This window comes from Ascidiella aspersa, chromosome 4 (assembly GCF_963924565.1).
Source record: "Ascidiella aspersa chromosome 4, kaAscAspe10.2, whole genome shotgun sequence".
NCBI lineage: Eukaryota > Metazoa > Chordata > Ascidiacea > Phlebobranchia > Ascidiidae > Ascidiella > Ascidiella aspersa.
Genome location: NC_139450.1, coordinates 29,779,440 through 29,794,988, shown reverse-complemented (window position 1 = coordinate 29,794,988; position 15,549 = coordinate 29,779,440). Strand labels below are relative to the sequence as shown.

The 15,549-nt window shown below is 41.0% G+C and overlaps 1 protein-coding gene across 1 annotated transcript in view; it reads left to right on the top strand.

Moving 5' to 3' along the window:
- The window catches only part of LOC146157394 (uncharacterized), an 87,755-nt gene extending 72,845 nt beyond the window's left edge, over positions 1–14,910 (top strand). Inside the window, exons 5-20 of the mRNA XM_083388201.1 lie at positions 613–813; positions 1,605–1,773; positions 2,496–2,597; positions 3,048–3,152; positions 4,316–4,534; positions 5,267–5,490; positions 6,043–6,828; positions 7,458–7,652; positions 8,389–8,610; positions 9,027–9,469; positions 10,326–10,516; positions 11,160–11,387; positions 11,715–11,936; positions 12,604–12,763; positions 13,290–13,368; positions 14,689–14,910. Coding sequence (XP_083244327.1) covers positions 613–813; positions 1,605–1,773; positions 2,496–2,597; positions 3,048–3,152; positions 4,316–4,534; positions 5,267–5,490; positions 6,043–6,828; positions 7,458–7,652; positions 8,389–8,610; positions 9,027–9,469; positions 10,326–10,516; positions 11,160–11,387; positions 11,715–11,936; positions 12,604–12,763; positions 13,290–13,368; positions 14,689–14,910 — 3,768 coding nt within the window. The remainder of the gene's footprint in view (positions 1–612; positions 814–1,604; positions 1,774–2,495; positions 2,598–3,047; positions 3,153–4,315; positions 4,535–5,266; positions 5,491–6,042; positions 6,829–7,457; positions 7,653–8,388; positions 8,611–9,026; positions 9,470–10,325; positions 10,517–11,159; positions 11,388–11,714; positions 11,937–12,603; positions 12,764–13,289; positions 13,369–14,688) is intronic.
- Positions 14,911–15,549: the final 639 nt, after the last annotated feature.

Sequence of the window (15,549 nt, the reverse complement as noted above, 5' to 3'; positions counted from 1 at the left end):
GAAAAAGCAACCGCTTATTTATTTGAAGACGACTTTAACAACTTTGACTTTGACCAGCAGCAAAACAATGCCCCTGAAATTCAGCATTGTAATTCCCAAACGAAAAACTAATATGTAAACAAAACAAATCGACTTTTATGCTGCTAGTAAGCGTTTGTTAAACTAAATGATGGAAGAATGATATTTCCAACATCAAGTTCAACCAGGAGGTACATTTTTCTGTAAAAGTTCATTGGTGCTTTAATAATGAAAAATAATTTCTTCAAAAAATAATGTTCCAAATTTATTTTTAAGCTTCAAACTGTGGTTCAATTATTAGCAATAAAACTTAGACTAAAGTAATCATAAACTAGTCTATTGTTTACAAAAAATACAACAATGAGAATACCAGGAGCCACCAGATTGCAAGTACAGTAAACAGATAACAAATTATATGACTAAAATATACGGTGAAAGAACATTCGGTAAACATTCCCACCTTTAGGACTTACAGTGCAGAAGTTACTAATCACCAAATTCACTATGAAAGTCTCTCGCATTTACCGCTTAACCCCAAACGTGGTTGTGAAATGGGCTAAAAATAGATTAAAAATAATGTCCTCTTGGCTGCAGACGGGTGCCGTCTGGAAAGAAGATAACGGCTGCAGTAACTGCATCTGCATGGGCGGCGAGGCCCAGTGCGTGCCCGAGACCTGCGAAGTAAGCTCGTGTCCGGCTGGCCAGAAGCTTGAACTTGCCGATCCCTTCGACTGCTGTCCTGTATGCGTTGTTGACCACACCAGCTGTAAAGACACTGACGGTCTGCCTCATAATGTGAGCAGCCCAGTTTTTCTCTTTGCCTTTTAAGTCGGTTTGAATTTTTTTAATCCGGGCATGGAAACAAATACTCGATTGCAACTGATAGCTAGCACCAGGGTCGGATCAAGGGTACTGTAGGCGTAAGGCTGTCTACCATAGATGGGCTAAATGTTGCAAACCAAGCTACAAAAAATATTAAGAGTAGGCTACCTACAAAAATGTAACCTTAAAAAATTGGTGGTTGATTTTTCCATGGCCTAAGGCTACAGCTTATTAGCCTAATGGTTAATCCGGCCCTGACTCGCACCGCAGGATTATCCGCCACAATACTTGTCCGTCGTGTTGCTGACGTCATTTTAAACTTCATTCTTCAAGTGAAGTGTGACTTTTAGCAGACAACCTTTTAAACTTTATCAAAGCCGTTTATTAAATCTGTATAGCATAACTTTTCTGTTTTTGATAAACATGAACTTTTAACTTTACAAACGTTGTATAGAAAACATAGATATAAAAATAACATAGTGTTATTTACACTCGGCTGTCATTTGCACAATTAATAGCCTTCACGGCATTTTTTGAGGAAGCAGTAATTAATAACAACTTGATAAAACTAAACATTTTAACGCTAAACATATTCCGGCCTATATCCAGGCAAAAAAAATCCTTTAAACGACCTACGTTGACTCGAAATCATCAGGTGTCAGAATCGGAATTAAATGCCAAATATTCGACCTTTTCAAATGCAGCAGTTGGATTTAGACCAAAAGTTAGTCGTTTATCTAACAACAACTTTACTGATGCCATAGGTTGGCGACAGTTGGGTCGACCCGTGCGATTCTTGCCAGGAGTGTCTGTGCACCAGCGAAGGACCGCTCTGCAGCGCCAAGAGCTGCCCTGCTATCGCGGCACCAGAATGCGATGCTGGCTTCATGCTTGTCACTAAGAAGGCGGACTGCTGCGACGAATACGAATGCGGTAGGCTACTGTTACACTAAAAATATATATCGCCCAACCAGGCAACATATCAACAGATAAAAAATATATTCTTGTGTGCCGGATGACTATGTCGCGCCCCAGCTTATCGTATAGAACAGCGCTTATTGTATATAACATCGTATACAAGTTCATAGCTTTGTCGTTATTCTATGTAGTCTTTTTATTTTACAGTATATAAGTTGGCTAACGTTCTCGTTTAACTATTTACCCTAATGAATTGGAAACTGCTGACAAAACGTAGGTTAATAACCTCGTTTACACCGAAAGAGTGATTTTTATCTATTGTTACACTCAAAGTTGACATTTGTGGTGCATGTTCCTTTGGGTTGGTTGATACCATAGTGACTTTGGCTTTCCGTTATACAGCGGTCTTAACTCTGCTTTCTGGTCATAGGTCGAAACCAAACAAGTTTATAACTCTTTTGTTTTTGTGGTAGTGAATGACAATTTCGTTTTGTGGTTATAGTTTTCCAACGATGTGATTCATGTAATTTTAACTTTTCTTGAAATGAGAATAACGTTATCCTGCGTTCGAATTTCATTCTCATTTAACAAAAACATTTAAAAAAAACAGGCACCCTGCATTTAGATTTCTGGGGAGTTTGAGAATGGCGTTAATCGTCCTATACACTGAATGCTAGACTGACCCTTAACTTTTGCAATATGGTTGCCGACATTTATGTATTCTTTGTTTTGTTCAGTGTGCGACTCTTCCCTCTGCACCAGTGAAATCCCGACCTGCGAAGACCATCACCAAGCTGTGATTGTGAACCCATCGGACTGCTGTCCTGCATACGAGTGCAGTGAGTTTTTAATTGCCTTATGCTACTTCATTTCAGAAGTTTTAGCACAATTTAGGTTTACGTGCAACAATGCTGATCACAGCGCTACGATCGTTCTATTTATTAACTTGCTTATAAAATATTACCAACAAAATAAACGATTCAGTATGAATTTAAATGATGTCATATATAGGATCTTACCGATATCAATAAAAATCTAAATTCAGTTAAAATTTACTATTTCGTTGAATCTACAAGCGTAATCTCAAGTTACTCTGCAAATCTATTTTTTATTGTAAATATACTTCAAAGAAAACACCTATACTTATTTTTTCTCCACGTCAATGAAAAAACTAACTGCAATTATTTTAATTTCCTATTTATTTGAAATGATATTTGTCAAGAAGCATCTTTTTTTTCGCGAATTGTGGGCCAAGCAAACTTAAGCAATGCATTTTTTCTTGCTCACAGTCTGCAAGTCCGACTCGTGCCCACCAGCGCCCACTTGCGCCTTCAACGAACGACGTGAACGACTCAACGACGACACCGAGTGTTGCGGAGTGTACAGATGCGAACGTAAGAACTTTGAGTACAATGCTCCATGGTTTGAAACAGTGCTTCTTAAACTTTTTCAGTTTTGTTCACTCCTAGCATCTATCTCCAGATTTCATTCACCCTTGTCTCATGAAATGATAAAACTATCGCGTCTATATACAACAGCACAAAATGACTTGGGTTGTTTCGATTTTTGTCAAGATCAACTCAAGCTTTTACTATTGCAAATGTACAATTTCTCGAGTCCAGAGATATAAAGCCACAAAACACAGTCACTAAATTTTTGTACTTATACACTCAGTGTCAGTGCAAACCAACTTCACTATTACAATAAGCAAAAAAAACACCAAAAAACAACAGTTCAGCAGTCAATTTATTGCGAGTTATCATCCATTTCCGACGGTTCACCCTTATTCACCCCTTTTGGTTGGTTCACCCCTGCAAAAATGTTATTCACCCTGGGGTGAACCATTCACCTGTTTAAGAAAAGCTGGTTTAAAATACTTGTACAAACAGGAGTACACCGAAACTTGACTGAAGCAGTTTAAATTAGGACTGAGCTTGTTATGCCAAAATATAGTAAAAACTTATCTTGTACGGCAATGATCCACCTATAAAGTAGCGTATTTTGGGGTTAGTTTTGATATCACATGCTATATATTTATTTTGAACGCAGAATTGCAAAAAAGTGGTATACTTTTGTTAAACTTTTTTATAAATTTTTATTGTTTTTAAAGGCGAGTTACGTCATTTTTGTTCTAATTTTATATATTGATCATAACTTTAAATAAAAGGGGGTTAAATCAAATCCGTTTTCTTCTAGGAGGCAATTACTCGTAAAAAGGTTAAGAGGCACAGCCTGACGATATCCTTTGCCAGGCAGAAGTGTAACACTCAGCAATATGATTTAAACATTATTTAGTCTCTGCCATTTGGACAGTTGTCCGTGTGGTTCCTCCTATATGCAATTAACAGCCATTTGCGTTTAAAGTTTGCCCCGAAACAACTTTACGTGTCGTAAAACACAAAGCGAGCCTTTAACTATAACTTGACAAAAAGTAGTGACCTGTCCCCCCAAGAAAAATGTTTTACTAGAAATAAAGAAATTTGAACCTTAAATTTTTTTTTTGTTGTTAAAAATATTAAAAAAAATATTTGTTAACCAAATCCTTTCCTGTATCCAGGCATCGGCTGCGTAGACGACTGCGGTGCCTTCCACGAGGTACAGACCAGCTGGCGTCTCGCTAGCGACGCGTGCCAGACTTGCACGTGTGTCAGCGACCGCAACGTGATGTGCAAGGCCCTCACCTGTGACGAACAAGTCAAGCCGGTGTGCGACGGAGGTGTTGAGCCTACTCTGGTCATGGACGTCCAAGGATGCTGTCCAAGCTACGTGTGCGACTGTAAGTCTTGGCGACGGTCGACATTCCGAATCGAAACTCGCCGTTGACGGTGCATTGCTTCTGGATGCGTTTGCGTTACAACGCAACTTCCGATTATTTCGAAGCATGTTTTTGTCTTTTACAAATTTCATGTTAAAATGTAAACGAATTTCAAACAAGTTGACCTCGGTTAATTTTTTGTAACGCATGAAATTTTAAGCGAGTTTGTACAAAGTTCTAATCCGTTTTATCGGGTGACAGGCACAAGTATCGCAAAAAGCAACTTCGAACACATCAGGTCTAAATTACGCCCTGACCAGAGGGCTGATAGAAATATTATGTATTACTCAGTAAATTATTGGTAATTTGAAGAAATCCTTTATCTTCCCGAACTCACGATTTAAGCTATTATAACTATTTCCTGCGAATAATAAGGTTTTGCAAAGCGCAATATTCATTACAAAATTTAGTAAAGGGTGAAACGCTTACAAATAATCCATTGCAAAAGTTTTGACTGAAACAAAAAATCATGAGTATTTTAACCCTGTGTATGTGCCATTTTTGGTAGAAAGCTGTGCATTTACAGTAACTCGGGTTGCGCAAAAATATCGGCAAATAAAACGACTCTTCATTTCTACAGTCGTCTGTCGGGGCTAATAACGGTTGACGGAAAATCTGTTCAATAAAATATTGATAATTAATTTGCATCCTATAAAAATAGCCCTATAAATAAACATTCTTATCCTTCTGCAGTCGTGTGCCGAGGCTACGCCGGCAGTAGTCGCATCCACACTTTCGACGGATTCAGCTACGCGCGCTCCTGCCCGTGCACACACACGCTGGCGCGAGACTCTTTCGGCCTCGACTTCGACGTTTCAGTGGAACGCGGCTATTGCTCTGGCGCTATCTGCACCAAGGCCCTCGTCGTCACCGACACCCTGTCTTCCGAGGTCGCCCGAATTGTCAAGGACTCGCCGGTACGTTTTTCGTTTTTGCTTTTTTTGTTTGATTTGACGCTCCCTTGAATTGATGAACTGCGTCAGTTTTAAACACATAGTTTTATTATATAGCCCGCTGCTGCCAGGCAATAAACAATCCAAACTATGGCCATTGTATTGTAGTACACTCTTTTCCATATATTTTAATTGAGGATTTTACTATTCGAAATAAAGGCAATACGACGAATAGCCTGGTTTGCTTCTAATGGTAAAGCATTATCTGAAATAGTTATTTCTGAGAACTGTACCGCTTTGTATGTAACAATAATTATGGGAAAACAACAGCGTTCCTAGATAACTAATAAATTCGACCACTTAAAAAATATAATAGTCACTTAAAAAAGTCGTAATACATTTTTTTTAATTTGGTCACAAGTTCCTACGAATATTAGGAAATCAAAATCTGCATTCCTAAAATGAAAACTATTATGATCCTGAAACACATGAAAAGACCTCATTATCAATTCCTTAAAACTAACGCATACTTTGTAAATATTGTACATAAAATAAGGTTCAACATTTCCCATCCAGATTGACATCGGCACCGGATCGAGCTTTAGCATCGACGAGGTCGGATCGATGGTCACTGTGGCCATTAAGAGCGCCGGCGTCAAGGTGGTCTTCGACACGGCGTCGGACACCTGGTCAGTACACCTACCGGCCAAATTCTCAGGCAAGACCGAGGGTCTCTGCGGTCTGGCCGATGGTGACGTCACAAATGACCTGTGGACCGGAAGTTTCGCGGTCGCGTCGGTCGCGATCGGCGGCGAAGCTCCTGCCGACCAACTGGCAACCTTCTTCAACCACTGGCTGGTGGACAACACCGCTGCTGGTGCGGCTGCTGGTTCTGGTGCAGCTGCTGGTTCGGCCGCTGGTCTTCCGTCCTGTCTTTACGACGCTGTGCCCGAAACCGGTTTGATTGCTGGCGGCGGCAGCGCCCTTGTGCGCAGCCAATGCGAGCGGCTCTTCGCAAGTGGCGTGTTTGCGCCGCTTGCAGGCGTCGTCGACGCGTCAGAATACGTCGACACGTGCGTACGTGCGATCGCCGGTCTTCCAGTGCTCAAGCCCGACGCACCACTTGACGCAAGCTGGCCGGGATGTTCCGTGTTCGCGGCTTACGCGAGCGCCGGCGCCCGCCTTGGCAAGTGCGTGGACTGGCGTAGCGACAGCTTCTGTCCGTACAGCGGCTGCGCGACCGAGGGAACGGCCTACTGCGGCTGCGGACCGTCTGTGCCAAAGACCTGCGACAACTACAAGACCTACGCCAGTGTGGACGTGCAAGCCACCCATGAGGGCTGCTTCTGTGCCGACGGAATGGTGAGAAACAAAATCCAGATTAAAATGATAGTTAAGTCTATGCGCACATTATGTTAACTGTAAAAAACGTAAAAAACATAAAAAAATAGACTGAATAGTGAGTGCGATTGCGCAAATATAATAAGGGATTATTGCTTTACCTAATATTCGCCCAACGATCGTTAATAAATAATCAGTTTTAGTTTATATTCAACCAGCCTAAATGAATTACAATACATCATCCGAGTCGCCGATGACGAAGAATTTTTTTTTCTTGTTAAAATTACAACGCTTTTCGATTGTTGACGGAAACACTGTACAATTTTATATTTATTTTATTCCTATACTTCTGGAAGATTGGAAAATGGAAATAATCCAACATAAGCTTTGCATGTACACCTTTCAACCATTGATTAATCGACATGCGTACCATTTTCTATATCAAAAACTGTTGTTTGTGGTAATTTTATGTATGTCCCGCAGCAAACATATTTGCGTCGCGTTGCATTTACTGTTCAGCAACCAAGGACTGGCCTAGCAGTTGCTAGTTCGTTCTCATAAACCTCAGCGTTAACCAAATGCCACCCAAAAATCAAACCTCAGCCTACGATCTTAAACTTAACAATGACGTTTTTTCCACCAACCTCCAGGTTCTCTTGGACGGCAAGTGCATCGACACGGCTGCCTGTCCAGTCTGCGCCGACGAGAGTGGCTACGGACGCATGGCTGGCGAGCAGTGGCATTACGCCGGTGACGCCTGTATTGTTGCCACCTGCCAGCCTGACGCCAGCATCCTGCAATCGCAGATCGCCTGTCCACCGGAACCGACTTGTGGACCCGACGAGGTAAGATTTGTTTTTAACGTCAGTTGTATTGTTTAGTGGGGCATCGACGGTGTGCTATCTTAGGAGGGTTAATAAAGCATGTATTACAAGGTGATAGCTAAAATCCTATTTCGATGGGACATTTAATATTGTTTTAAAAAACTGTTCGGTGAATCATTAAGTGTGACTTCGATGATGTGCTATATTCGGAGGGCAAACGTCCGTGAGAGCTAAAATCTTATTTGAGTGTGACGTTTTTGTTTTAAAAAGTGTTTGATGAATCCTTAACTTCCACTTATACTTTTAGACTAGAGGAACTGTAAACGGACACAATCCACTAATATTTGTGTATTAAATGCCTTAGTTGAATATGACTCTTTTTGTGAATAGTATAGGTTTCAGTCATACAACAGAAAAAGAAAACACATTTTATGGAATTACATTCTTATAGAGGTTTAAAGATTAATTATTTATTGATTTTATATCTGATATAATCACTTGAAATGCTTAAAACTGACATCATACATATTTATAGCATTTTGTTCTAAAAAATCTAAATTCGACTTTGTTTGTCTTGTTTTTAAGTAAACAAATAAATAACTCCATTTATGTGCGGTTGCTGTTATTATAAGATAATCGTATCTTATTGTTCGAACCCACTAAGTTACATTGACAAAAAGGCCCCCGCTACAGCCACCCCCGTTCCCCCAACTACAAGAAGATATACCAATTCATAAAAAAATGTTTCTATTCCTAGAACTTGGCAAGTGCCAGTGACGACTCAGCTTGTTGCCCGGCGTTCATCTGCTTGCCCAAGAATCACGAATCGTTGTGCGCCGGCCTGCGATGCCCACCGATCATCCGACCAAGATGCGCGGTTGGCGAGGAGTGGCGTGCGACACCTAGCGGACCGAGCGACTGCTGTCTGACCTACCACTGCGAATGCAATCCGGAATCTTGCCCGAGCGCTCCAGTACCGGTAAGTGCCTTGTCCGTGATTTTTTAGTGCTGGCCACTTTAAGGAAAGCAAAATCGTAAAAAAAGGAACAAACGAGCAAAAAATGTGGAAAAATCCTAATTGTTTTATTTGAAATAACTCAACTTTTCCAATTTTGATGTAGAATCGGGTTTCAGTTGAACCAACAGCACACAATCTCATAAACTAGTTTGTCTTCACTTACTTGAAATGTGTGTTGTGGGCATTAAGTATGTTTATAATAGAACAACTACCATTCGTCTAATTTCTCGGCCCCTTTGTTATCTGACAGAAAAGCTTTCGATTTTCCAAAAACCTAAAAAATGGTTTGACGCAGGGGAGACGTGTCCGTGCTCTTTCCGCATTAAAATAGGTGCTAATCCAAACGCAACGGTTCTAAACATTACTTTTTCGCGCAGACCTGCGAAGAAGGCGAGGAGCTTGAGGTAGTGGGCGCCGACCAGTGTTGCCCTTCAGCCACTTGCATCTGCAAGCCCGAAAGCTGCCCAGCTCAACCACAGTGCGACGCTCCTGGCCACGTACTTAGCGTTGTTGAAGAAGGCCGCTGCTGCGCAACTTACGAGTGTGTGTGCTCGCGCGACGCGTGCCCTTACTGCGAGGTGCCGAGCTGTGAAGGCGGCGAAGTAACAGTAGTTGCCAACCCTGGCGACTGTTGCCCGGTGTACGAGTGCGCATGCGCGCCAGACCAGTGCGCGCCTGCTCTCACTGAGTGCGCGGTTGGCTTCGAATTGGTGAAGACCAGCACGGAAGGTGCCTGCTGTGAAGCGTACGAGTGCGTGTGTGACGCGACTCAGTGCCCGGCTACCAGCACTACGGCTTGCCCGACCACTGCTGGATACAGGTAAGGGCTGTGGGCATTCTCTGTCTTGATTACTTGTTAGATATGGCGTCTCACTCATTAACCCAGTCATTCTCAACCTTTTATGGCTTACGGCATCCCCCCAAAACAATAAATAGATGTTCGGCATCACTGCTGGAATTTTCGTTGAGTATTTTACTAAAATGTCACTTTAAATGTAACTGGAACAACAGGACCAACTTAAAACATGTAGGAAAATGTAACTTGATATAATGGTCTCTAATTGTACATAAATAGTTGTATCAAGAAGCTTACCAATTAGGCAAAAATCAGATTCTTAAAAATCCTTAACTACCCAACGCCACCCTTGCATTAGAAATGGTACATCAGGCGTTGAGTACCACTACAGTAACCTATTAACCTCGAACTGCCTCATTTTTAAATCTTACTAACACACTGTGTTCAAAAGTACTTATACAATTTCTTTAACTGTACCTTTTATTGGTTTGTTTAATTTTAGCCTACACACGCTTCCGTGGTTTGTCGAATGGTAGTGTCCTTTTATTAATGCAGTAAATTTCGATCACTATTCCTGGAATAGAAAGGTCAGTTCTGTGCTAGGGAGTCCTTTACTACCTTAACATATTACCAATATTAGGTTTGCCAAACACAAATTTACAATATTGCCCCGCCTATCGATATACCTCATTCTTCTGAACACTATACCTGCTCTGCGTTACCGAATTTGCGCAACTTATCCATATCATCTAACTTGTCAGATTGAGCAGGATTTTCGCTTCATAATCAGCTGAATAACGACCATCTTCCACAAAAAAGGCTAGTTTTCATTTTAGAGTAGTATACTCGTGTGGTTAACCATTACCTCTCGGAATTGCAGAGTTGTGACGACTGGCAAGGAAACTCGTGCTCCAGGCTTGCCTGAATGCTGTCCAAGCCAGTTCGAGGAGATCTGCATTTGCGACGTTGCCAGCTGTCCAGCGGACACGACTGTGTGCGCTTCCTACCAACGCAAGTACCAGACCAATGCCGGAGAATGCTGCCCAACATATGCCTGTGAATGTGACAACAGTAAGTTGAAGTGATTTCTTCAATTTGAGACGGATAATAACGCACAAAACAAATACTTGTTGGTGCCAAATTTTTAAATACAGATAATATTTTTTTACGCCTATGAAAGCGACAACAGTAAGTGTGCAAAAGCTGACAATATCAACTTTTCGTTATGTTGTAATTTTAAGGGCCACCTCTTGCACCTACTTTTTCAAATTGCATCATCAGTTATTTTTAATAAATAAACTTATATATCTTTAAAAAATACCTCGGCAAATCTCAGTTTTACCTTTCATGATTTATGATTGGAGTACAAAGTTGTTGTTGCAACAAAATTTATAAACATGAAACCGTCAGTCAGGTAGCTTGTAGCACATTAGTATGAGAACGATAACATTGATAATGTAGATTCGATTCTGATCCCGGGAACAACCATGGACAATTGTGTATTATTCTAAGTTTCTCCACCCGCTCCTCTCTGAGCCTGTGTAGATTAGTTTGAGCGACGGTCCAGGTATTGCCACAGGTCGTGAGTTCAAACCTCACTGCAGGCTAGTTATTTTTCTAGCCTGTCCTGCTTGCATCATTGATCAACAGATTCGGTGGGTCTGCGATGGCTTTCGGTGTACTATTGTACTAAGATTTTTGATTTCTTATCCAGGTCAATGCGATCTCGGGGAAAGCAGCTGTCCGTCCAACTACCACCTCGCTTCCAAGGTGCTCAACGAATGTTGCACTAGCAGCTTCTGCGAATGTAACGTTTGCGAGGAACCGGCGCTCTGCAAGGAAGGCTGGACCGCGTGCGACACGAGCGACGAATGTGGATGTGTACAGAGACAGTGCACGCCGCCGACCGAATGCGTTTACGCCGGCGAGAAACACGAGCCAGGTACGTTTCGGTTTGAAGTGGCTTTAAAATATGTGGAGCAAAACAGGGTTTTTTAAGCTTTTTTTACCGCAGACCCCTAAATTATTTTATTCTCCACAATTATTGACCCACATTTTTGGATTTAACGCAACTTAAATTGTATTCGAACCGTAACTTTATGAACCGGTTTTGAAATAACAATGGTCGAACCAGAGTTGAACCGTAAATTTTGAATTGCTCCGTAACCGAAACCGGAACAAAATCCTTATACCCGTACCGAACCTGAATCAGAAAAGTTAAGCGGTTCGACTCCCAGTATAATACACATTTTTCCACTATCTCCACCAGGAACCACGTGGCAAGAGGACGTATGTACCGAGTGCACTTGCTCAGGCACGCCCAACCTGCTTGGAGAGTACGAATCCTCGTGCACAGCATTCAAGTGCCCGACCTGCAGCTCCGGTTATGCCTACGTACCGGTTGCTGGCCAGTGTTGCGGAGATTGCGTGCCTACCGTTTGCCACTTCGAGGGCAAGCAGTATCACCCCGGACAGACCTGGGTCGCTACCGGTAAGTTGCAGCTTCTGTTTTTGTCTTCTGGATAATGAAAGAGGAAAATCGAGTTATCAATCTCTAGCATTGATCTGGCGAGCTTGAAATACTTTAGAAAATCTAATTTAACAAGCTAAGTAATCAGTTCTAATAAAAGAATAAATAAGCCCGGACTAAATGACCTTCGGCTAAACTTGGACATTTTTTATTAAATGTTTACAAGATTAATAATGGCTGGTAGCAACATTTTGTTTATTAGACCTCTGAAAGGCACCAAACATGATAGTGATAATTAACACAACCCGCACAATAAAAGATAACCAAGCGATGGAATTTGCATTTAGTAAAAAAAATAATTTGCATTTAACATTTACTAATGTGCCATACCTAGACTTTGCATCATAAAGCTATTATTGTTAAATAAAAATCCTTCCGCTTATGTTTGTTATAATTTATTACCTTTTTAACTGGACCCCTGAAACTAAATAAGGAGTGATAAAATTTGTAAAAAAATGTTAAATAATGATCTAGGCTGATGTATAAATATGTGCAATGTCGCCGTTAAAAGCACATTTTAAATGACTAAACATCTAGATTTTATTCTGTGTCTCATACTGTTTTAAATAGCCCTACGTTTTTTACATCAACTACCTTACCACTTGGTGATTTCAATTCTGCTTTTCAGACGACGTTTGCACGACTTGCGAATGTATGATCGACCCAGTGTCGAACGAGGTGTACAGTCAGTGCAGTGCTCCTGCCTGCGTTCCTATTGATCCGTTGTGCGAGCCACATAACATCGTCAAGACCGCCGATGGATGCTGCGAGACCTGCATGTCAAGTGGGTTGCTGCTATTTCGCGAACATTTTTAACTTTTTCGCGTTTCACAAAATCAGAATAGCATAAATTTAATGGAGAGGGTTTTGTGGCGGCTGAATGTGTCCTAATTTTTGCTTTTGTATGACAGTAACTAGAAACCGTTTCGATAGGATAGGCAAGTACAGGTGTTCACAACTTTGGGCGAAGTATCTTTTATACGGCTATTTATTTTCATTATACCTTAACTTACGAGGAGTTAGGACCCGTATAAAGAAATAAGCGGTCTTCTGGTAGACTCATGAACGGGATTGACAGTATCAGGGGTGGACATATAGGTCTTTTTTTAAATGGGCATATATACGCGTTTAACATATTTTGTAAGCATTTTTTTTTCTACCGTCGATATCGCAACTTCTTAATACCTTTCCAGGCTGTTGTTAATCACAAAATAACAGTAAGATATTTTCGAAACGTAATTGATTAGTTTGACGTTCGACGGGGTTTACTATGGAAGACCACGAAACCAATATTTAACTTTCCATTGCAGGAAGCGTTCCAGAGAATAAGTGCAGACCTGTAACCGACTACGTGGAAGAAATTGAACACGACGGATGCAGATCGGCCAACAAGGTTTGTCTTATTACAATATTTCAAGGCCACTATATAATTTGAACGGAATATCTAGTTAGAAAGGGTTAAGTAAGTTAAAAAATACAAACCTTGAAATATACCTCGTTTATTAATGGGCAAACAACTATAGGTTTGCTCTTGGGTCAATAGCTATACACTGTGTCCTTCGAGAGATTGTTAAGTGTGCACGAAACTTTTTGTAATAGTAAAGTCAATATCTCATTCGTTTTTCAAATAGGCTTTACCGGTGTAGTATAACAAAGTGGGCCTTATCAGTCTCTGAATCTATAAAAGTATTTTAAATGTCTTTGAAAAACTCTTCGGTTTTTCCAAAAGTTGAATTTATTTTATGTTCACCTTAAGTTATGTGTTAAGTGCCATTGTAAGAATATTTACAAAGACGTTTTAAATTGTGTTGACCAGGCTATCCATGCTGTTTTGTTTTTCAAATATATTTAAAAAAAATCGTCGATCGATCCAATTTTAGGCCTTAAAATCCTACAAATCTTTAAAAAGTCTTTAATTTTTTAAAAAATATGTCGTTTTTCGCCCCATGTCAACAAACCACTCTACAAGCGGACCCTCTTACTTGTCTCTAAGTCCACCAGGTTTAAGTGAAAAGCCGCAAATATCAAAAACGTTATTCTTTAGACTTTCCTGCCTATATCAAAGTCAGTCATTATTAAGTTCTAGTGATTTGCTGATGATGCCTTATTTGGTGGCGAAATATGTTTATCTTTAAAATGACTAGAACTTATTAATGACTGACTTTGGTCAAAACAAGAAAGTCTAAAGAATATTTGCCCGCATTTGAAGTCATTGTCGTCATTTACGTGTAAGGGCGAGGGGATATCTTCATATTTGACACATTAAGTTTGCTTTCTCAATAACGATGTTTCGATTTGCGCAAGTGAACGTTGTCGTCTCGGGCCAATACCAGGCGAAAGTAAAGAAATTCAATTAGCACAGGACGGGTAATCCATCAGCGCGCTTTAATACCCACCTCCAATGCACAGCAACAAACGAGCTCGCGCTTATAGTTTCTTAGATAGTTTGTTGCTGTGCATTGAGCTCGTTTGTGGCTGTGCATTGTAGGTGGGTATTAAAGCGCTCTGATGGATTACTCGTCCTGTGCTAATTGAATTCTTACTGTGGATCGATATGGATTTTATGGCTTATAAGAACGCTGCTAAAATTGGATCCTGATGCATTTAAATGCCATAGTACCTTTTCGGATTTTCCTGGAAAGTCAAAGTTTGGTTAACATTAATTTAAGGATTCGGTACAGCAACGACGATCTATTAAACATTTTTTTCTCAGGTGAACGTGACAATGTGCGAGGGAGCCTGTACCAGCGCCTCGGTCTTCTCGTCCGAGGTCGGAAGCTTCCAGAAGCAGTGCTCTTGCTGTAGCACAGTGAAGACCGAGCGACGCACCGTCCAGCTTGAGTGTCCGGACGGCTCGCAGTCCACCTACTCGTATGAGGTGGCCCTCGATTGCGCCTGTCATGCCACTGCTTGTGGGGCTGAACCCCTCATTTAGGGGTCAGTTGCCGAACCCCCTGGTTTTCTAACGGACTGATTTGAAAGTGTACCTAATGCGCGGCGGATTATTTGCGATTGGATTTGTGTGTAACTTTTTTTGTTGTTGTGTTTTCCGTTCTATAATCCCTTAACACTTCCAATTTCTTGCCCACGTGCAATAGAGCTGTTTTTTTTTCATTTAGCTGTTGTAATATCGAAATAACTTATATCTATTTGTTCCTTAGTTTTCTTGTAACATAGTTCCATAGATATATACTGATTTAAAAAGTTCTTGTATAGTATTTAAACTTGCGTTTTTCTCACCTTTTCACATCGCTCTTATCTGACCGCCAGAAACGACCCGACAACGAAAATACTTTACTTTTTATTTTATTTTCTAGTTTTTCCCGGATCGCTGTAGTGTGTCTCGTTTTCCCTCTTTTTTCTCCTTAGTCCCTTTCCTTGCTTCAGCAAAGCCCGCCCCTCTCTCTCGCGGGCATACCCTAGTGTCGCGGATTACGGCGATCGCGAATCGACGAGAAGATTTCGGCTCCGCGACTTTTGACGGACGAAAGTATCACCACAAGTTCGACTCTCTTTGAAAAACATCATAAACCTGCAAAGAAGTTCAAAGAGTCATCATCGGCCAGGATATCTT